The sequence below is a fragment of the Stigmatopora argus genome, chromosome 14, assembly GCF_051989625.1.
Source record: "Stigmatopora argus isolate UIUO_Sarg chromosome 14, RoL_Sarg_1.0, whole genome shotgun sequence".
Taxonomy (NCBI): Eukaryota; Metazoa; Chordata; class Actinopteri; order Syngnathiformes; family Syngnathidae; genus Stigmatopora; species Stigmatopora argus.
This window is the reverse complement of record NC_135400.1, coordinates 3,489,188-3,512,614: the sequence shown is the minus strand read 5'-3', so window position 1 is coordinate 3,512,614 and position 23,427 is coordinate 3,489,188. Positions and strand designations below refer to the sequence as shown.

At 40.6% G+C, this 23,427-nt stretch overlaps 1 protein-coding gene across 2 annotated transcripts in view; it reads left to right on the top strand.

The window, feature by feature from the left end:
- The first annotated feature begins 1,304 nt into the window (after nucleotides 1-1,304).
- The window catches only part of notch3 (notch receptor 3), a 52,304-nt gene continuing 30,181 nt past the window's right edge, over nucleotides 1,305-23,427 (top strand). Inside the window, exons 1-5 of one of the 2 annotated variants that reach the window (XM_077618778.1) lie at nucleotides 1,305-1,604; nucleotides 2,327-2,399; nucleotides 19,836-19,978; nucleotides 21,334-21,669; nucleotides 23,089-23,211. In XM_077618778.1, the coding sequence (XP_077474904.1) occupies nucleotides 1,544-1,604; nucleotides 2,327-2,399; nucleotides 19,836-19,978; nucleotides 21,334-21,669; nucleotides 23,089-23,211 (736 nt within the window). In that variant the 5' untranslated portion in view covers nucleotides 1,305-1,543. Of the gene's footprint in view, nucleotides 1,605-2,326; nucleotides 2,400-13,739; nucleotides 13,784-19,835; nucleotides 19,979-21,333; nucleotides 21,670-23,088; nucleotides 23,212-23,427 lie in introns of those variants that run through there. The other variant, XM_077618779.1, reaches the window with a different exon arrangement.

The following is a 23,427-nucleotide window of genomic DNA, read 5'->3' as shown; positions in this document are numbered from 1 at the left end:
CCTCCTTAATAGTACTTACCCCCTCGTGAAAAAAACAAAAATGTTAAAGCGATAGAGGCTACCTATGCACTCAATTCTGAATTGATTGCCACGCAGAAGTCGCACAAGACGAATCATTCGTCAGAACTTGTAACTGGGATGATTCACAATGCACTCGTGCAGTTGAATCAAGATGGCGGGCGAATCATTTCAATTGGAAATTTGGTACTTTTCAGAAAGGGTAGTTTAATTTTTTTTAACATTTAATATTTACTTGCATATAAGCCGCCTGTGGGTATAAGCCGCACCCATAAAATTGCCTTAAAATTGTTGAATTTTACCATTTCTCGCGTATAAGATGCCCCCGAATACACAATTTTCACCTCCAGATTCATGGTATTAATAGGGAGTACAAATGTCATGGTATTTCTGAGATACTGTATGAATCAGAAGCACATTATTAGGGTCAATATCAAAAGGAGGTTAATATGCCTGTCTTTGTAAATGCAAAATATCAAATTATTCAATTTGAAAAAAGAAACAAGTCTATTTTGATGAGAACCTGATGGTTTTTAATGATAGAAATTGCATTTTTCTTACCAGAACTTTAAGATCTTGTGGCTACTCGTGTCTGGCCAGTCAGAGCACGTTGAACTAGGTAAGACGGTGGCGTCCTAGGTAAGATGGCGGCCCCCCTAGGTAAGGTGGTGACGCCCCTGGGCGAGTAGTGACAGGCACAACTTAGTTTTTTCACAATTTATGCAAGATACGTTTTGTTTTTTCTTGGATCTCATTCATAGACGTCAAAATAAATTTTGTTTAGCGTTTTATCTGTTTATCTTTTCTCTATTTTGAAATAAATGACCATATCGGCCGCATTGTCTTGCCTCATGGCGTCATGGCACCATGGTATTATGGTGTTTCTTCCTTTTCTCCTTGCAGTTTCGTGCATGTTGTCTTTTTATATATAAGCCGTACCCTCGATTCAGAATTTTTTTGTCCGACAAATGCGGCTTATATGTGAGTAAAATTTTTGGGTTTTTTTTCTGGAGTTTAAGAAAGTTGTCAGAAGTCCCGGAATTTGCGTTGCATTTCCGGAGAAACTCCTGAAATTCCTGTTTTTTACTGACAAATGCGTACTTTCATTGTTAATTTTGGACCATTAAAACTTGTTTAAGGTCTTCAAGTGTCTATGTGTATGGTGAAGCAGAGTGATAGTGAGAGAGAGGGGGGTTGGGGGAGGGAGGGAATTAGGGAGGGAGTGAGGGAATGAGGGAGAGAAGGAGAGAGGGAGAGAGGGAGGGTGTTCTCAGTGTGCTGCTGCATCTCACAGTGCAGCCGAAGTTTTCCAGGGAATCTCAAACAAGGAGTAACCGCAGTGGATGAGCTGCGGAGTCCTTTTTTTCGGAACTAAATGCGACTCCCTACCCGGTCGACTTTATGACAAAGATCGCAAGGCGACCACCTCACTCCGGAGCCTTCTTTCTCGCGCCAATCTGATTCCTAAAGGATGTATTTGTACTGAAAGAGTAAAACGAAGTGCTGGAAACCTTTTCCCACTGAAATGGAAGGGAATATTCCGTGGATTATTTTGCCATTTTTGTTGTTCATGCATCTTTCTGAAGGTAAATAATGCTCCTTTGCTAGTGTTTCGTTTCCTGGGTATGTCTCAACACGACCACGTTTCTTTTCAATGTATCTGAAACGTACAAAATATGTTACAATTTAGAATTTGTTTATTGTATATTTTAATGAAATTAGTTGGATTTAAATCCAATGTCGTGAACCTGTGTCCCATGCTAATAATGTATTATACCGCACGTGGGAACTCATTGCTATTGTTGTAATTCAGCAATCGTATTTCTAGAATATAGGTGAACCAATTAACCCTTTTCTGCACGAGTACAATTTGTATACATTTTCGGTAAACTAAATTGGTTTACTTTTCTCCGCAATAAAAACAAGAGAACTTTCAAAAAGTAGCACGAACAGTGTGTCTTTGTTTTAAAATTCAAACGGGAGTCCTTGCAAAGTGCATCTTAAAGACTTTCTGTACCATTGACGATGATAGACGTCCATTGATTAGAAATATTTTCATTCTTCTGCGTTGTTTATCACTAGTAGACTTTAAATACATTTGAATTGGAAGGTTGGCAGCTATGAATATATCAGACCAACCAGTTCAAGTTAAAGTGCACAAAGGCTCTAGAATGCCACAGGTTGCATGTCTGATTTTATATTAGAGTAACGGACTCACCTCATCTGATCTTCATGTTTTTTATCTTACTTTTGGGAAAAAATTTGTTTGCTACGTCCTTAATATAACTCATTTTTACATTTCCCACAGGTTTTCGTTGCACAGATAATTATAAGCCATGTGAAAACGGAGGGACCTGCATAGAGTCGCCCCCACGATGCATGTAAGTCCAACTCATTTTACCCACAAGATCATGGGAACCTTTTTGATGGACTATCAAATTATGCACTCTCAACTATCTCATCTCTCATCTCATTTTCTGAACCGCTTTAACCTCACTAGGGCTGCGGGGGGTGCTGGAGCCTTCGGGTCAGAGGTGGGGGACACCCTGAATTGGTGGCCAGCCAATCGCAGGGCACAAGGAGGCAAACAGCCATTCACGTTCACACTCGTACCTAGGGGCAATTTAGAGTGTTCGGTCAGCCTACCATGCATGTCTTTGGAATGTGGGAGGAAACTGGAATACCCGGAGAAAACCCACGCAGGCCGAGGGAGAACCTGCAAACTCCACACACGTGGACCGACCCAGATTTGAACCCATGTCCTCCACTGTGAGGCTGATGCGCTAACCACTCATCCACCAGGCCCCCCTTTCATCTATCTAATGTTTATTAATCCTAGTATTTATTTTTTTACTGTGAAAAAAAAAAACATATTTTTTGCCTTTGACAATAATAGACAAACAAATAATGTAAGCTTGGAGGTTTGGCTTTGAATGCTCCTCTTTCAGTGCCAATGATGGGACAGACATAAAATTCATTTTCATTTCTTTCGAATTAAAGAACGGTCAGTCATGTCAATCAGTTCATGGCCAATCCTCCTAATCAAAATGTAGGCCCTTGCATGGCAGTCATTCATTCATTTTCCGTTCCGGTTTTCCTCACTAGGGTGACAGGGGGTGCTGGAGCCTATCGCAGCTATCCATTTGGGGGACACTCTCAATTGGTGGCCAGCCAATACAATGGCAGTCACTCAATTATAATCAAAGCAGCCCATACTTACCTTTTTTAAAATTAAAGTAAAAGAAAGTCAATCAATAAGGGAATATATGTTTTTTTTAATTAAAAATAAAAGCTGCAATTGAAAAAGTTTGGAATTTGAATGAAAATTTCGATATGAACCATATTCCTGTCAACAGTGTCTTTAACCTCCTATGACCTGACATCCACGTGTGGACATCACATTTTTGGTTGTCTACAATGTTAAAATTTGGACTACGATGGACTGGCGTCCACTTATGATGTGGACATCATTTTTCTCAGAAACTACATCATGTAAAAAGAGAATTCTTTGTTTGTACACTCATCAGGTCCCAATTAGCCTAAATATCAAAGAGAAAATAAAAATCCGTGCCTTACAAGAGTCTGGAGTCTTAGGAGGTTAAACTTGACAATTTCCTTTTATGATTCTTTCAACTTCATATCAGACAAGTCTCAAGTCTTTGGTATTTTTATAAGCGTAACTCATTTTAATATGAGCCACACGATTAGACAACTATCACTGTGACTGGCACCGAAAAACTGAGAAGCTTAATTTAATTGCATTGTCCTTAGTTCCCGCTTGCTTTGGGCATCTTTTGACAATGATAAGCCTTTTGTTTTTCAAATTTCTAAGGCTGGAAGAGTTGGCTGCTGTGGAGAAGTAGGTTTGTGTGGGAAACTCCACGACAATAGTCAAGTGAAATAGGCTACAGTGTCTTGCTGGGGTCACTTGTCCGCTTTTAAGTCCCTTTGTAGCTTTTTTAGGGGAAACATGATTGAGTGTTGCACTGAGGAGTTTCAATGCAGTCCAAAAGCAGTCTAGGCCACCTGCTTCGCAGAAAACAAATCTTTATTCAATAAGAAGTCAGGCAACACATAAGGAATAGATAGATAAGATGAGAATTTTTACCCCTCTATGGATGAATGAATCTCAGTTACAAATGTGGCTGCATTCAGAACACATTCGTAGCAACCTCTGCCTATGTTTTATAAATCATTTGTTGTTGGGCGTGCCATTACGTTGGTCAATGTGCAATTTCAACCAGCAAACAGCAAAAGCCTGAAAAGGAATACTTTGGGAAGTTTGTGTTCATGATGTTTTATCAAGGGTTAAATGATATTAACACTATTTTATGAAAGCAGAGCAATACTTAAGTACAATTTGAAAGAAAAAATGCATCTCCCGCAAACGGAGGGTGTTCAAGATCAAACAACAGCACGGCATAGTAGTCAAGAAGGACAGAGTTATCAGACGAATTCAGTATCCCCACATATGGGGAAAAAAAACAAAGATGTACAAGAGTACAAAAGATCCTTTCTTCCTGCAGATACCTGATACAGAGGGAACAAAGTGTAAGGAAGAAAAGGCCACGTAAACTGAGATCATTTGTAGATCTTGACATACTAAATAATTTTCTTAAGATAGTGATTTTATTTGAAGAATTTCTTCATGAAAAATAGTTCCACTTAATGTATCATCTTCAATATATATTTTTTATGGCCTTCGCAAGTGACACTCACATAGCGCTTTGTAAATGGCAGCTGCCTTTGTTATTGCCCCAGATAGCAGTGTATCTAATGTCCCATACAGCCATGATGTCCCGCTGTATCAGCTTAACGGCGGTACATCAAAAAAGGTTTACGACCTGCAACAAGTGTTCCGAGTTCCTGCACAGGTGAGTCATTTCAGGCAGCAGATCGGAGTCCAACACTTACTATCTACTTTTAACGGCTAAACGAATATTATTTGTATGACTTTTACAGGCAGTTAAAAATAGTGATTGAACTTGACGGTTGATGGCTGGATTGTGTCAAGGCATTGCAGATTTTGAAAATAAGTTCACATTTTGAATCGCAATATGAGTTGTGATGTCAATAAATGTGAAAAGACCAAAAGAAAAATAAACAAAAAAGAAGTGTTTTCCGTCACATTTTTTTCTAGGGCTTTCCGTAACGATTATTTTTCTCCCCACTAGTCTTTCGACTATCTTCACTATTAGTCTAACGATTTTTTTTTTACAAATCTAGCAACGATTTTTTGATTCACAAAATACTTTAACGCTCATTAAAGTTCTTTTGTATTGAAGTTAAAAAAAATAACTGCATGACCAGTCACATCTTATCAATTCGCTCAGTGGATATATCCTATCCCAGCTGACTTTGGGCCAGAGGCAGGGGACACCCTGAATCGGTGGCCAGCCGATTTCTGGGGTGGGATAGGCTCCAGCACCCCCCGCGATCCTTGTGATGATAAGCAGTTCAGAAAATGAATGAATCAATTCATATATTATAGACAAATATTATACAGTAAATATGTTTATTAAATGAAATTTAAGTAATATTAGGTACATTTTGAAAACGAATGTAGTAACTAAACCCTCAACCAGGTTCAAACCAGCACTAAATCTAAAATACAACAATTATTATATCTGATGTATCTAACATTCATTCAATCAGGTATACAATGTGTTGAGAACAGCTTCTCATTTACAGTAAGATGAGATGTAAATAATTAATTCAGTCTCACGCTAGTTGTCTAAACCACCGAAAGCAACCCTTTGTTTCATGATTATAGACACTCAGCAGGCACATTACATTGTTTTCAATTAATTTAAACCACTAGAATGTCACGACAAAATGTAAAAAAAAAAATCACAGTTACCTCATTAAAGCTAATAGAAATGGATGCTACACTAACACTACGAGTTAACACCTTAAAAGGCCAAGCAAAAGTGCCTGTTACTTTTCCCCAAGATAAAAAAAAAACCCAACATATCTTACCATTTTTACAAAACAAGAAGCGTGAAGCTCCTCCTGTTGCCTCTTTGGCTTGAGGTGGGTCTGACCAGCTTCATCAATCATTATGCCACAGCCCACACAGGTGCCGATATAGTATGTGGATGGAAAACTGCCAGGCAATTATCGTAGGACAGGGGTGCTCACACTTTTTTGCTCCAAGATCTACTTTTCAAGGAGCCAACCTCCTGCGATCTACCTTGCTCAAGGAGCCAACCTTCCGAGGGTGGGTTGTCGGCAGATGGTCGCCGGGAGGGCAGCTCAGATTTGATTAACAACAAAGTAAGCAGAAATGAAAGTTTTCAACATCAAAGGGCAGCCTTAAATTCTGTCCTATTCCTTAAACGAAAAAACGCGAAGTAGGATCACCCTCATTATTACTACCACATTACATGTTTTTGCGCCTATACAGAAATACAAGTACACAAGTACAATGATCAAAAAGTGAATATGTATTAAACATTACAGCTATAAGCATATCAAAAGACTGTAATGCATTAATATCTAAATATAATCTATATTTATAAAAATGTAAATACTTTAAACGCTGGGGTGGCCCGGTGGAGCGAGTGGTTAGTGCGTCGGCCTCACAGTTCTGGGGTCCTGAGTTCAAATCCAGGTCACGTCCACCTGTGTGGAGTTTGCATGTTCTCTCTGGGCCTGCGTGGGTTTCCTCCGGGTACTCCGGTTTCCTCCGACATTCCAAAAACATGCATGGTATGCTGATTGGACACTCTAAATTGCCCCTAGGTATGGGTGTGAGTGTGCATTGTTGTCCGTCTCCTCGTGCCCAGCGATCGGCTGGCCACCGATTCAGGGTGTCTCCGCTTCTAGCCCGCAGTCAGCTGGGATAGGCTCCAGCACCCCCCACGACCCTAATGAGAATGGAGAGGATCAGAAAAGGAGATGAGAGATGAGACTTTAAATACTGTACTCACAGTGGAAATAGTTCCTCATCGCTTGATATGAATTAAAAAACAGGTTAATGGGAGTTTTAGTCCAAGTTCTTGAAGGGTAGCCCTTTTTCCGCGAGGTACTGCTTCGCGTTCGGGATGAAACAGTTTGTGAAGGCTTTTGTGATCTCAGCTTTCCAGTTGCTCATCCAGTATACAGGCAGCAAGGCTTTGTTCTTAGTTGTATTATGTTCATTTTGTCTTCTTGTGGCCATGTCTGGTCTACATTATCCGTGATATTCAAGGGATTACTGTACTAGCCTGACTAAGCGTGGGATGGAAACATGTCTTGTAACAAAACGACCTAAAAACTCCATTGTCTATTATAAACGAATCAGTCCAAACATAGGCTTTGTTCTTGTTTTTTAAAGCATGAGTACGGTCGAACTTGTTGATTTAGGCTGGCATCCCCCACACATGCAATCCGTGTGAAGCCTGGCATTTTCAGTTCAGCTCTTCCAAAAAATGTGTCGCTGCCTGTTGCGGCCGGGTCGCAGAGCAGACCTCACTCGCCGCCGGATTACCGGCCGACGGCGCGGGTATGGGCTGCCGGATTATGGGCCGACGGCGCGGGCATGGGCCGCAGGATCGCTGGCCGACGGCGCGTGCATAGGCCGCCGGATCACTGGCCGACGCAGTGGGCATGGGCCGCCGAATCGCTGGCCGGCGCCGCAGGAATGGGCCTCCGGATCGACTGCAACGACGTCAGCCCACTGCCCGGATTTAAATGGAATCTCAACTTCCACCGTGGCATCTCGCCATCCTTGCCGACCAAAGTGGTCTATTTGTGGACAAGGCCGATAGTATCGGCCGTAACGTCGCCAGGGGCTTGTATTTCTAAAAAAAATCCCCCTTCGCTGATGCTCTCTTCCATCCAATTTGCCGAGCAAGTTTATTTTCAAATAAGTGCCAAGGCGTAAGGTCGTGCGGGGCACGCATTTCTGATAAAAATCCACCCTCACAGGGGCTCCCGGCCACTCTATTTTTGGATAAAAATGACGGCCACCTCCCGCTGCCCGCCATTTTTTTTACTCAGAGTAGAGTGACAGTACACTGTCTTCCGCCACAGTTTTCCTAGTTGCAGGCGAAAGACAGAGGAGTGGCTTCTGCTTGTGTTTCAGTGTGGGTTTTCACATTTTATGAACTTTATATTTTCAGAAAAAAAATTGCAATGTAGTGAAGCTGGAAAGTTGAAGCCGCAAAGTTAAGAAGGCTCAGAGTATACTGACTGCACCTTGCAATTTTAACTGTGCAAATGTATTTACAACTGACTTTCTTGTGAAATGTATTTACATCATCAATCGTCGACAGTACGTTTTGCCCGCCGAGGCATATACTTCATTGATGACGTCACCTCAGCATCCCGCCAGTGGCATGTGAGCCTTCAATACGCCGTATTTGTCGCAAAAAAAAATGATGACTGAATCAAGGGTACGGCTTATATGCGCACAAATTAGATTTGACATGCACAAAACTACAAGGTGACAGACGAAACGCCATAACGCAAGACAAATGTTATTTGTGCACTATGTGGTGAAAGCTTTAAATCTCATTATACTTGACAATGACAATAAAAGCAGTCCATTCCATCCCATTCCATCCACAATGCGGCTGATGCGGTCATTTATTTCAAAATAGAGAAAAGATAAAACGCTTAACACAATTTATTTTGATGTCTGCGAATGAAATTCAAGAAAAAAAACGTATCTTGCATAAAGCGTGAAAAAACTCACTTACTTGCGCCTGCCATTGCTTGCTCAGCGCTCCGCCATCTTACGTAGGGATGACAAACTAGACCGCTACGGACACACTTCCTGGTTGAACTGCTCACGTGACTTCCTTTTTGAATTTGTCTACGTGCAGGCAAGACCCTTTGGGAATGTGTAATCCAGCAGGCGATCCTTTCGATTCATACAGTATCTCAGAAATACCACATGCGATGATTTTTCTTAAGATTTTCCTTTCAAAGTAACACATTTGTACTCCGTATTAAAACCATGAATATGGAGGTGAAACTTGTGAAATAGGGGCATCTAATACGAGGAAAATTGTAAAATTCTACGATTTTAAGGCAATTTTAAGGGTACGGCTTATACGCGGAGGTGGCTAATATGCGAGAAAATACGGTATATGAAAAACCTTTGTTTTGATACTTTTAATTTCTTTTTAAGATTATTTAGCCTTATTATGCATTGAATTTGTATATTGGGGTAACATGTGGGGTCTTTGCAAAAGTTGCACATTAACTGGACTTCAATTATTTCTTTGGAGAAAATAAATTCATACTATGAGCACATTCATGTTAGCTTAGTCATGGAATGAATTCTGCTCATATCACGCACTTCTTTTGAAGGTTGCGAGTGAGAAAGATGTGCGTTTGGGATAGTGAGGCAGTGGTTTGAGGGCAGTATAGATAATTAGGCAGATTGAGAGTGTGTCACTCGAAGTGGATCCAGCTGGAGGAGCCAGACTTTTGGGGGGGTCGGATGTTGGTGATGCATAAGTAGTGGGGGGCCAACCACGGGTGGGTGGTGGGCGCTCCGCAGTGGACAGCTGGTGGATGTTGTGATGGTAATCCAGCGAAGTCAGATCTCAACAAAGGGACAGCGCAGGGCCAGGTGCTGCCATTGAGTAGCATGCGGGGCCCCATGTTGTGGGAGACAGGAGTGCACTCATCAGCTAGCTTGCTAGCACATGCTCATTTCCTCACAGAGCAACTGCTGATACTCATTCTTTATCTCCACATGTTGACATCCTCCTTCCTCTGTGTCGCAGCTTGGAATATATATAGTTAAAAGGGAAAAAAAATGGCTGGTCAGTAACCACCTACCAGGAAAACTTAAATGTCACTTTTTACAACATGGTGGGGCAATTCATTTAGCCATATTTTCATTCATTCATTCATTCATCTTCAGTTCATGGCAGTTACCGAGTTAAATATGGACTTGTTTGAGTTCATTGAGAGTATTTTGATATTGTTGGGATAATTCAGCTCTTACATGCCAAGTCACATATTCTCTGGGTAGCTGAGTGGATGGACAGGGTTGAGTAACTATTTGTCCACAGCACCAGCTAGGGAGTCAGTGTTTTCTGGTGAATATTTATCCTGTCCTTCTAGATGTTACAGGTTATTGTCCATACCTCCAACCATTCACCCTGGAACTCTATTCAGGAATGCCTGCGACAATGCACTCTCATTGTGGTCATGATCTTTAGAATATTTGACTTAACAATTAGCTGTGCGTCATGTCACAATCGATTGCAGAAAGCTTGAGTTAAATGGTTTAAAAGGAATTCATTTAGCATATCTGATTAGATTTTAAAACTATTTAAGAGTGGATATTTGTAAAGAACTGTAATCTGGAGTCTCTGGTTCCCATGCCCTTCCACAGGAAATTCTGTCTTCTGACCTTTGTGCTCCACACATCCTGTCTAACCACAGTGGCTTACTTCACCAACAGGTTGAGTTAATTTTGGGCAAAAGTGATAAAATTGATTATTATATGGGTTTGGTTTAGAGGTGAGGCTGCTGCATTGTAGTCATCGTTTCCTCCATAGGGCTATAATGTTGTCCAACCCATATGAATTAAAATAAATAAACAGTTTAGAGGTTGTTAAGCTAAAAATTCTCCAGATCTGTTTGTGAGAATTTTATTTCACTTTGTGTTTTATTTTAAAAAAAAAGGAAAAACATACATATTGAATTTTTATACGTTTATTTTGTTTCATTTTTATTTATTTATTTATCATTTTAAGAAACAAAAAGGGGAACAATTGAACATTCTCTTTTCATTTTTATATTTATTTTTTAACTTAAATCTGCAAAGATTCTCTTTGTTTCTTTTAAAAAGGTATTCATATTCAATTTCATTTCATTTTTGGGATGTGGGAGAAAACCAGAGTATCTGGAGAAAGCCCATGGAAATCCAGTGACAACATGCAAACTCCACCCCTCAACTCCAGAGCTGTGAGGCCGACCCGCTAACCACCGGACCGCCATGGAATTTTTTCTGAAATATATATACCGTATTTACTCGCATATAAGCCTCCTGCACCCATAAAATTGCCTTAAAATAGTTTGATTTTTTTTAAAAAAAGAAATAACTATCTTGATGAAAACCTGATGCTTTCTCATTTTGAAATAAATAACCGTATCGGTCGCATTGTCTTGCGTCATGGCGTCGTCAACTTGCAGTTTCGTGCATGTTGTGTTTTTATGCGCATATAAGTCGTATCCTCGATTCAGTCATCATTTTTTGTCCGACAAAAGCTGCTTATATGCAAGTACATGAATACATTTTAGCAGGCCATAGCTGGCTTCTAGTTAGACATCCTTTTTTGGAGCAGTTAGTCTTTTGTCCTCGCAGTAGATGGCATCTGAGATTATCGATCTTTACTATGTTCCTCTACAGAGGCTTTCACATGGATTCTTTTCTTGTGCCTCCTATTTTCACAAGCAACAAGATAAGATACTCTGCTTATCCTTATTAAATCCTACTCCACTCCCTTTGTGGTTATATTTTTGTTAGCGAGTAATAAAGGCCTTTAGGAGTTCAAATGATCTTTCTATGTTGCTTTGTGGTGAGCGGTTGGAGGAGTTCTGGACAGGGCTTTGTCTTTCATGTTGCCTTGGTGGAGAGAAACTATTGAAGTTCTGATTTAAATTTCAAAGTTTTTGCAAAAATCTGGTTTAACTTTGGTGGTTGGTTCAAGTATTATTATCATGCCTGATGCAGAATGTTCAGAGAAACGTTGGCCTTGAAATGCATGTCATGTGGTTATTGATGCTATTTGAAAAATGTTTAGGAGCTGTCACCCGAAGAATCTAACACTTGGGGTAAATTTGAGTGAGCGTTTTTTGAATTGATTGTACAGGAAATTAATTGAACCCAATGGTTCTCATCACTGAAGTATAACTGAACTTCCTGATACTTTGCATGGCAATGGATGTGTCGAAAAACTCTATTGGAAAGCCCTGATTATGTGTCCACAATGATATTTTGTTCAAACAAACTTTCTTGTTCGGCTTAGGAAGGAACTCAGTTACAAGAAGCTAGTAGTCATGTGCCACGAACTTCCTGCACATGCAGCAGTCGTCCCTCCAAACTGTCCTCACAGAAACCTCATTCCCAGCACTCAGTCTCCTCCCCACTAAGGCGCCTTTTCTCCATGGGATACTGTTGCCAGGCGACGGCGTAGGCCTGTTGGTCCATGGCAGCCCAGACCTGAAAGACTTGCTGCTTGGGTCACTGCTCACCCCTTGCTTCCCCCTCCTCTTTCCAACCTGTTAATACAAAGGGGTTCTAACTACTTTAGCTCTTTTATTTGGGCCACAAAACACTCCCTAACACCTCCCTCCAATTTGGCTGTTTGCTGAGAAAGGGACACTGCTGGAAGGAGGGGGATGTGGATAGGCTCAAGTTATCAGTAATGTGTCACTATGGACTTCCATGGGAGAATAAATGCGGTTCTTACACACTTTTCCGTCTTTTCTGCTGTTGACAGCGCTAGTGTGCGTTACGGAAAAATATCTTTCACAATATTTGTGAAGTGACATTGAACTGACCTGCCAAAAATGTTAATCTATCAAGAAAGCTCTGGGACCTAAAACTTTTCAGTACAAACACTAACGGCACTGTCAATTGCATATTTTTTTGCTGTAATGCAGTAGATATATAATTATCGACAAATACTTTTGACTAGCAGTTTTTATCTTTAAGACCGCGGGTTGCCATTGCAACAAATTGTGTTATTTGCGGATAATGTGTTCCATTATTGATTTCTATGCATGTGTTACTCACGTACAATTGACCAACGGGGCTAATTGGCTAACTATATGATAGATTTTAAATATTTCCAGAAATTTTTATGTCGTTTTGGTGAGATATTGTCATATGGCAAGCATGTATTAAGTATGATTGACTAAGGCAGCTAACTATACGATAGACATAAAATATTGCTTGAAGGCTTTATGTCGTTTTGGGGATATATTGTCATATTCTACAGCAATAGACGGCACTCAATGTTGAATACATTCAAAGTGGTTAGGTACCATCCTCTCAGTTCAATGTATGCCTAATAGTGATAAAATCATTTGATTTCACAGCAGAACTGGTGGCTAGTTTCCACAAAAAAAGTAAAAAGAATCCTAGGCTTATTGTTTGTCCTCCACTGCTTGTGGAGGAAATGACCCGCTTCTATACATGTTTCCTTGTGGAGCTTGGCTCTAACTCCAACTCTATGAGCCATGTCACAGATTTCAGGGTATTTGTTCACAGGTGAGTCGCCCTCTGACCTGTGGTGAAGTTTCTGCTATTGTATTGGAGAGGATGAGCTCAGGTTACCCATGCTTCAATGAACCAAAGAGAAGGAAAATCGGTATTAGGTTCCACTAATAATGGCGCTCGCCCTCATAAATCAAATGTCCATGCCATTAAGATTTTTCCTTTTAACTCTGGAAGCAAGGCAAGTCACTTAGTTTGACATTTTTTGTGAATAAACTGCATTTATTATTTAATGACATTTTAATACAACCAAATTTACTAGAAAATGTGATTTCTGCTCCTGGTTACTAAATTAAAACTTTCCTTTTAGTTTTGGTTCACTTCCTAGTAATTTTGGGGGAATTCACAGAGCAATTTCTGCTCATTTCAGGTAACTTCTTGTCAATTCTATGAATGCTGTTATTCGAACTGTTATTTTTAATTAATGGTATTTAAAAGAGTGTCCAATAAAAGGTTAAACTTCTTTCTTCTTCTTTCCTCTGCAATTCCCTGTTTGGATGTCATCTTTTGGGGGTTCATGCTACCTCTCTGGTTGTAAGTTTCTTCTCTTTGTGTTACGGCATGTGTATGTTTGCATGTTGTGTGGCAGTGCTTCTTTTGTGTGAAAAGAATGCAAAAAAAAGAAACTGTTAACTCTTTCAATGCCACTGACAGTGATAGACATCTGATCCAAGTGGGAGTGTTGAATGAACACTTGTTCGTTCACTGCCAATTCTACCATTTCAAATGGATCAGACATCTAATAGGGAAAACTGATTTAAAAAAGCTAATTCAGAAATTAAGTAGCACACGATTGATGGTCTGTCATTGTCAGTTGTACTGAAAAAGTTAAGGCATGTCTTTAATCGGGTAATGTGGATCTTTTGTGACGTGAAGTGATTTTTATGTGGGTGTGTAGGTGTTTGTGTGGCTGTGTGTATCTCTGTCTCATGAGCAAAGCAGTTGTTCTTATGTCTCAGAGAAAACGAGACACTCGCTAGTATAATGACAGATGTGGACAGATGCTTGTTGCCGAGGATTGCAGCTGGCAAAATCCTTCATGTTTTGACACAAAAGAGGATTAGCCACTCGGCCAATCAAACACTTCTTCCTCGCCATCATCTGGCATCCACATTCTGAGAGGTCAGAAGTCACCAGCCTGCACCTGCCCCTCACAAGAGCCTAAAAAGGTCAAGTAGAAGCAATGACACTTGCTGGCCTCGTCACATTCCCAGCAGCAGAGGAATCCATTGCTGAGTCAGATAAGATGTTTAGGTGTAGCTGAACCAAATTTTGCGCCGTATCAGTTGAGATTGTGTGTTATGGGAGAAGTATGATAGCCTGGTCTAGACAAAAGAATGTGTGTCCTGTTAGGCAATCTCAATGCAACTTTGCGCCGGAGAAAAACAAAATTATCAGGTGTTAGTACTAGTTTCTTTTTTACACATTAACCCTGCTTGTTGTTTTCCCAGATAATAGCCAGTGGACGCCAAGTATTTAACAAGAGTCCGTCTGTAAACCTTTAAACAACCTTTGGCCTTGCCGCTAGAGTCAAATCTCACAACCTTAAGAGGGATTCAACCTTCTCTATTATATTTTTGTTGCGTTATAGCCGCCTCTGCTTTAGGGTTCTCGTGGAGTGCCTTTATGTGCCACGTTTCAATTTAGTCTGACCCCCTAGATTCCAGACATAGTTAATTTGCCTCAAAATAAACCCAGCCAAGCCATGACAAATAGCCATGGGTATCAAGGGGCAGTCGGGTGATTGGTCGAATGTCAGGCTTGTTCTTTCGTCTGCGCTGTTGCCAGGGTGATGGGGATCCTGCGATCCGGAGCGAGCGCTGTGTTTTCAGAGCAGTGGACAAGGGATTACAGGAAATATGACATGGCATTCCCTCTGGACCCTCACCCCTTCTCCGTCCACCAGTTGAAACCTCCAGAGACACTCTTCCCCATGGCGTAGCTCCTCCTCTATCTCTGCTGCCTGGGTGACATTATCATCACAATCAGACGGGGGACCTCTGACATTTGACCTTTCAGTAGTGAGGGAGGGTAGAAAGGGGGAGGCAAGCTGGCGTTTGTGTTTGTGTGTGTGTGTGTGTGTGTGTGTGTAGGGGGGGTTAGAGACACATTCAGGGTCCATTTTTAAAACTTCTGTTAAGACTGTCTGTGAAGCCCCTTTCAGACATGCAATCAAGACCGATATTTACTCAGTTTATGCTATTTGTAAACATTATTTGCAGACATAAGCAGAACTTTACCGGCTCATGACTTTTTATTTTCTTGACTGTAAGACAAAATAACATTAGCTTATTAACAATAGCTTCTTAACTATCTTAACTCATTGACTGCCACTGAGAAAGAAATACGTCCAATCCTTTTGAAGTGCCCAAGTCGCATGCTGTCATTAAAGTACCGTTACATTTCCCAATGTGTGAAGTGATAAGTCATAAATCTTCAATATTGACTTTCTATTTGGTAAATTGATTTATTGAAATATTAATAGATTATTGTCGTTTCAATGACCATTTCCAAAACAACTTTAATGGGGGTGTGGGTACAAAAAGTTTTCCATATGTTTATTAACACTGTTTTAAGTAGTGAAACCGAAAAAAAATGAAAACTCTTTCCAGAGTTGAAATCTTTACAACGCTTCACCCTGCCATTCTGATCTGAACAGTAGAAAATGCAAAACTGAATTCTAGGGCATCTGTCAACAGAGTTGCCCGATTGGAAATATGGCCCCTAGCCCAACCACACCGTAAAGCCAGGCGGAAACAAAAACAGGCAAAATCACAAGGTACCATGATGGCTGAACAAGCAAATTCTAATTGTATCAATATTTTTAGTGTCCAGTAAAACAGTACAGCCATCTGAATTTTCATCTGTATTCTGATCGGATTAAAGAAAATGTTTCCATGTATAAATGTAGCCATTGTTTCAAGGTGGAACTTGTGCAGTAAAAACCATATCTTAAAAAGTGCATACATACCAAACAAAAAAAATATTTACGACTGAATTCAATACCACACGCAAGAAAGTGTACGATCGGCTAGCCACCGATTCAGGGTGTCCCCCGCCTCTGGCCCGGAGACAGCTGGGATTGGCTCCAGGGTTCAGCTCTCTTAATATCTCTTTGGCTGCCATTGACAGCACTAGACGTCCAATCATTTTAAATTGTGAAGGCAGCCACTGAACACAATCACAGTTTAAATCTTTTTGATGGTTAAAATTCTCAGAGCATTTAGATTCAAACCAGGAGGATGGACCTTTGTTTTGTAGTGCAGTGAAGAATAATGTACTCAAATGAAGTTTGTAGAAAGTAAAACAGGGAAATCCATTGTTGATTATGCCCAATGGTTCTTCACCAGTGAAAGAAAAGACAGTGCCGCAGGGTGAAGTCAAACCCAGCCAGCATTGCTCTGTCATCAGCCTGTTTGAAGAGGGGGGTTGTCCCAAGCCAGAGGCTCCAGTGGGTGTCAGGTTTCTGACACAAACTAACTTATCACTAACCTCCTCTGAACTTTCATCAGCCCATAGAGAGCAATCGGGTACTCCTATTACAGTAATACCGTGAGATACAAGCTTAATGCGTTCCCGGACCGAGCTCATATGCCGATTTACTCGAATCTTAAATCTACTTTTCCCATAGAAATTAATTAAATACAAATTCATTCGTCCCCACCCTCTAAAAAAAAACATGAAAAACAGGATATTGCAATGGAAAAACATTTTTATTGGTTGTAATTCACCATCTACTAACAGAGTAACAAATAACTATCTAGTGGTTATGATGTTCAATACTAAAATGACACATTAATCAGTACAACGCGGAGTGCATGGAGGGGAGAGAGAGAAACTTGTTGAATGGCAACACGCTTGTAACAAAACATAAACATAAATTTAACTTAAATGAAGGACTCTGGTGGTTTTGAAGGCTCCCCTTTTTCAGATGCTTGCTTTGCTTTTTAATTCATGTAAATTCCGCTGGATTTTTCGCATATTATTGATTCGGTCACGCTATCTCCCGCTAACTGTTTTACTTTTATCTTTATTAAAAGAGGGCTTTCCATGTTGTTATAAATGTCACTGTGTAGCTCGGAAATTATGATTAGTCCTTTGGAAGGGTTGATACCCCTAATAGCGTCCTTTTGCTTCAGTATGGTGCATATAGTCAAAGTACTCCTCTCGTATTGGCGTGCCAGCTCAGTCACGCGTACACTACGATTATTTCGTGCTTAATATCAATTGTCATCATACGCCTTTTCTTTGGACTACCCTTCATTGCACCGGCTTGCTCTGGACCCATTGTTTTTCCCTTAATTCTGACTAACGCCCCCCAAAAAACACGGGAAAAAATGCAACCCTCTGCCCAGTGCTCGTAGATATCTTCACACGAGGGAGATACGACGAGAAAGACGTGCGCTGTCATCTTAAGCAGCCTTTCGCATCTCGGCCACCTGGCTCGTGTGCTTGTATCTTAAAATTGTCTCGTGTCTCTAGTAAATTATTTGCTTGGAATTTTCTCAAATTTCTCTTCTGTTGGGACACTCGTATGTCAAGGTATTCCTGTACTGATGTTCTTGATATGTTTAGGTAAAATTCAAGATAGATAGTGTCTCCTGTAGGAGACAAGGCTCTCATCTCCAAATATCACAGTTCCCTCTTCCCATTTACAAAATATGTGCTGAGTCTGGACCCCATTTTCCTTATGCCGTAGGGGCGGAATCATTTTGGGCTTCCCAGCAGCCCATCGCTGGGTGTGTTAGTCTTTAGAGCCGACCTGCGGAAAACCCATAACGATGGAGGAATGTTAGCTGACACTGAAAAAAAATGGGTCTCTCCAGCTGGAAAGCCAAATTGCGTGTTTGTTATATCCCTTCTTTCAGGATATGGCCCGGCTCCATTTGTGAGTGTATCAATCATTCCACAAAAACCACATTGGACTTTTGAAGGAACTGGCGCTAATATGAAATAATTCCAGGGCGTATACGCCAGTCTCGTACCACAATATAAGTCAGGAAAGAGATCTAACGGAGTTTGAATTGCCTGGTGTGGTATATTTTTGAATTGGGTTGTCGAAAAGTATCGATCCTAAATTGTTGTATCCGGATATGACATTTGATTGCAAAAGTATCGTTACTCAGCCCATGGAACTGTTGTTCAATTTATTTTTGAGTATTTTACTCAGTACTGCCCATAATTTTTGATTAATTTGTGACATTTGTTTTATTCTTTGCCCAGCGATTTGCTGGGCACTAATTCAGCGTGCTTGCTGCCTGGTGCGCATAGTTGGCCAGGTTAGGCTCCAGCACCACCTACGTGGATAAGCGGTTCAGAAAATAAATGAATGTTTTATTCATTTGTACATTTGTTTTTGCAGTACCACAGGTCACTAGAAATTTGTTTTCATGGGGTAACTTTGATTTTGTGCTACTCTTGATAAGGATGTTCCTATACTGACTTTTTTTTATCAATCAGTAAAAATAATGCAAAATATAGTGCAACCAGTAAATAGTGATCACTTTTATTTGTATTAAAGTCAAGGAGTAGTTTATTTACAACATCAAACAATGATATGTTAGCTCTAAAGAGATTTAGCCCTGCTCAGCGAACATGTTTGCCTTGTGGATTGCCAAAAAGCAGGATAGTACTAAAAGGACACGCAACTACCGTATTTACTCGCATATAAGCCGCCTACGCGTATAAGCCGCCTGCGCGTATAAGCCTTTATCCTTAAAATTGTTGAAAGACATGCCCCCTGATTCACAATTTTCACCTCATCTATGGTTTTAATAGGGAGTGCAAATGTGTTACTTTGAAGGGAAAATCTTAAGAAAAATCATCACACGTGGTATTTCTGAGATAATGTAGGACTCAAAAGCATATTATTAGGGTCAATATCATGAGTTAATATGCCTGTCTTTGTAAATGCAAAATATCAAATTATTCCATTTGTAAAAAGAAATAAGTCTATCTTGATGTGGTGGCCAAATTGCTTGTAATGTCGAAATATCTCAATTTTCTTCGATGGTTCATATTACTGCAATAGTTGTCACTTTCATTGTCCGACAAAAGCGGCTTATATGCGAGTAAATATGGTACTCGATTGGACCCGATATTGTGACCAAATTCAATACTCAAAAATAGTTATATCGAGCGTCAATATCGATACTGAGTATCAGATCGAGACATCACTAAATTTAATATAGTATATTTTTGCATTCAAACATTTAAATAATAATAATTTGGGTTCTATATTTATGAGGTTTTAAATAGTATGAAGTAGTTTTTAAAGTGGAAATATCAAGTTGAAAACCTGAGTAGACTATTAAGTCATAGGCTGCCTAGAGATCCAATCTATTGGTCTATATTTTGACTGGGAGGGGCAAATGGAGAAACGAACGTCAGTGGCACTGAATATTCAAAGCAAATCCTCCCATTTTAAATGATTGTGACATCTATTGATGTCAATGGCAAGTAATGAGTTAATGAATGTAAAAGGACCGAGTTGGATCCAAAAGTTTCATTCTTTAGTTTTTGCTTGCTACCTTTTTTGTCACTCAGCGCAGAGACTTGATGTTCAAATATGCATTATTTTGCCTAGATGTCGTCCAGGATTCATCGGTCCACTCTGTCAGCACCTGGATCCTTGTCATCGATCGCCATGCCTTAATGGGGCCGCTTGCAGGAGCCAAGTGGTCAATGGGATCCCTCAGTATAGCTGTGTGTGCCAACGGGGATTCAGAGGTATGCCTGTCTTTTTCCTTTTCAAACAATAAGGCACACTTAAAATCCTTTATTTTTTTATTTTGAGTATTTAATTTATTTAATAAGGGATAGCACAGATTAATGAACACATTCATATTCATGTTAATGAACATATAAATGTAAATATGTATGATTGTAGCCAAAGGCTAATTTCCATCTTTAGTTCCTTGTCTAGGTTGAAGATAAACAATGACACATACTAGCCTTACACACAGACACACACACACACACACACACACACACACTCACACATGCGCACACACACACACACACACACACGAGTTGCACAGTTTTAGACAGCGTTGTGATCGCAGTTGTGTTCATCTAACAGCCAGGCTTTAAGATGATTGGTGAAGAGGTTCACGTATGTTAATTGGAATTGAGTTCCAGGTATGTGCGGCACAGATTGAGAAGGTGCTTTGACTGAATGCACTCTTTTTGAAGGGAACTACACGGTCAACCCTAGAGCCAGCCATTGTTGATGTGTTGGATTTTTTGTACAAAATCTTTCAGTGCAGAAGGAGCGTTGTGATGGAAGATTTTGTAAACTAAGGTGGCATCTGCATATTCAACAGTATTGTCCCAGTTCAGGCGTTTGTGTTTTTTTAATTATCTGACAGTAGTGGTGCGTTTTTGTTTTTTGGTCCAATACTTTCAGACCTTGCTTATAAATGAGTTCAATTGGTTTAATGTTGTTTTGCAGGTCAATGACCAACTCGTTAGGCAGTAAGTCATGTGTAATATGATCATTGTGTCAAAATATAGTTTTGCCTATTCTGGCGTTAGATTGTTTCTAATGGACCTAAAAATGGACAAATCGAATTAAATTTTATTCGGTGTGTTTTTTATCTGTCGTTTAAAGATAAGTTGAGAGTCAAGAGTGATTCCTAGGTATTTACATTCTTGGACTACATTGATTGTTTTTCCTTGGACAAAAACATTAGGGTCACTGTTATTCGTCGCCCTTTTTGAGAAGTACTGTCTAGTTTTTTTAAATTTATTTAATATTGAAAATAGTATTGAGTATATTTTGAGTCTAGTTAACGCTCTTGCAATCATTAACGGTCCAATCCATTCATCCGCTTCCACCCTGCTAATTAAAATGAAATGAACGTCAACTAGTGACAAACGCATTTTAGTTGACAGCCAAATGATGATTGGATGCCACCTGAATTGATGTCTACAATCGTCTGTGGTCCTGAAAGATTTGGTTTTTAAAAATTAATCTTGGGATTTTTGGGGGAATATCAATAGGGTGTGCCTCATAGTCTGAAAGATACATACAGTATCAGCTCTTGTCAATTATGTCATAAAAGGAACACCTTTGATTCCAGGCCCAGACTGCTCACTCATTGATGCATGTGCCACAAGTCCATGTGCCAATGGTGCCCGCTGTGCCAACTGGAATAACCACTACAACTGCTCCTGCCCGCCGGGCTTCCAGGGAAAGAACTGCCGTAGCGACGTGGATGAGTGCCGAAAGTCTGGCGCTTGTCTCAATGCCGGCCTCTGCATCGACACCCATGGCTCTTTTCGATGTCAATGTCCACCCGGGTACAGTGGACGTACGTGTGAGGTGTCCATCCAGCCCTGCGCTCCTTCACAGTGCCTCAACGGCGGCACCTGTCGCCAGATGAATGACCATTCCTATGAATGTGCATGCCTGCCAGGTAGCATGAAAAAACCTGACACTTTGTATGTTATACAGATGCACTTGATTACATTTAAATATCCGTGGAAAATCGTGGAACACAGGTTCAATACAAATTCACTTTTTATTTCATTTTAGATACTTAGTCATACATGCAAAGTGAAAAAAAAACAGGCCCCAAATTTTGATATTTTGATATTTAAATTGCGGCTATTACTACTTTAATCCATCTGGAACATTATATTAACTCTTTCTTGTGCCATTGATAATTACAGACATTTAATCATAGGGCATTCTATCATTCATTCATTTTCCGACACGCTTATATTCACTAGGGTCATGGGGGGTGCTGGAGTTCATCCCAGGTAATTATGGGCACCAGGTGGGGCACACCCTGAATCGGTGGTCAGCCAATCGCAGAGCACAGGAAGACAGACAACCATTCACATTCACACTCATACCTAGGGGGAATTTAGAGGGTTCAACCAGCCTACCATGCATGTGTTTGGGATGTGGGAGGAAACCGTAGTACCTGGAGAAAATCATGCATGCCCACGGAGACCATGCAAACTCCACACAGTGAGAACTGACCTGGGACAGCACCCTCGACCCCAGAACTGTGAGGCCGACACGTAACCATTTATCCACTGGGCCGCTCCTGCCTTCACTCATCAATGTTATCAATGTTAAAATAAAAGTCAATTTGTTTATCACTAGTAAATGTCCAATCCATCTGAACTGAGAGGGGTGGCAGCAAACTACCATTTGTCTATTGTTCTCGAGTTGGAAATTTTAGCATCAGACAAGACAACGTTACACTATGACTTAACTACATTGCTTCATTATCCCCCATGTGAGTCAGGGGGTTTGTTGCTTTACACACATGTAAACCATCATGATCACAGCTCACAGGCCCACTGTTTTCACAAGACGGGAGATTTTCCCAGGGCAAATGACGCAGTTTCAAGCACAACTTCTGGGATTTACTCCTACATCGCTGTTCAGCTTCCCGCCTGCTATTTATAGTTCCCGATGAGAATCGGGATGGCGGCAGTAGTGAGAAGTCAGAGGCGGCCCACGCTCCACTATGTCCATAGTAGAAGGAATTTACTTTATGGACCTTCTGTCTTGCCACTGGGGAGTTGACAGGAAATGTCTCTTGCCAGAAAGGAAGTCATTGAAACTGAGAGATTATAAAACAAGCAAACATCGAAGGGATTGTCGGCCTCAGAGGCGGCCATCATTGCTGTTGCAGGCATCGTGTGTGAACCCTCACGAGTGCATGTGAACAGCCGGACACACTCTCGACCTTTTTACTGCCTCATGCCGCCCGTAGTGTGGGAAACATGACTCAGGGTTGAGTTAAATTGATTATGTTGCTTAACGAGGAGCGTGACTTAATGTGTTGTTTGTCATAATCTTTTCTTTCTATCCGCAGGCTTTGAGGGCCACAACTGTGAGAATAATGTGGATGACTGCCCAGGACACAAATGTATGAATGGAGGGATATGTGTAGATGGAGTCAACACATATAATTGCCAGTGCGCACCTGAATGGACAGGTATGATGCTTGACACTGACGTCCACTATTATGTACTGCCAATAAATGCCCATGTGTCAGTGTCAGTCACGGCAATGTATGCCCAATCTTGGTAGGATGGGCTGCAATAATTCCCTTCCAACTTCGTACCTAAAAATTACAGCACCTGCAGTTGCGATGCGGATGCGTCCGCACTATGAAAACATCTCAGGTCAATCACTACTGGTTGCTTTTGCG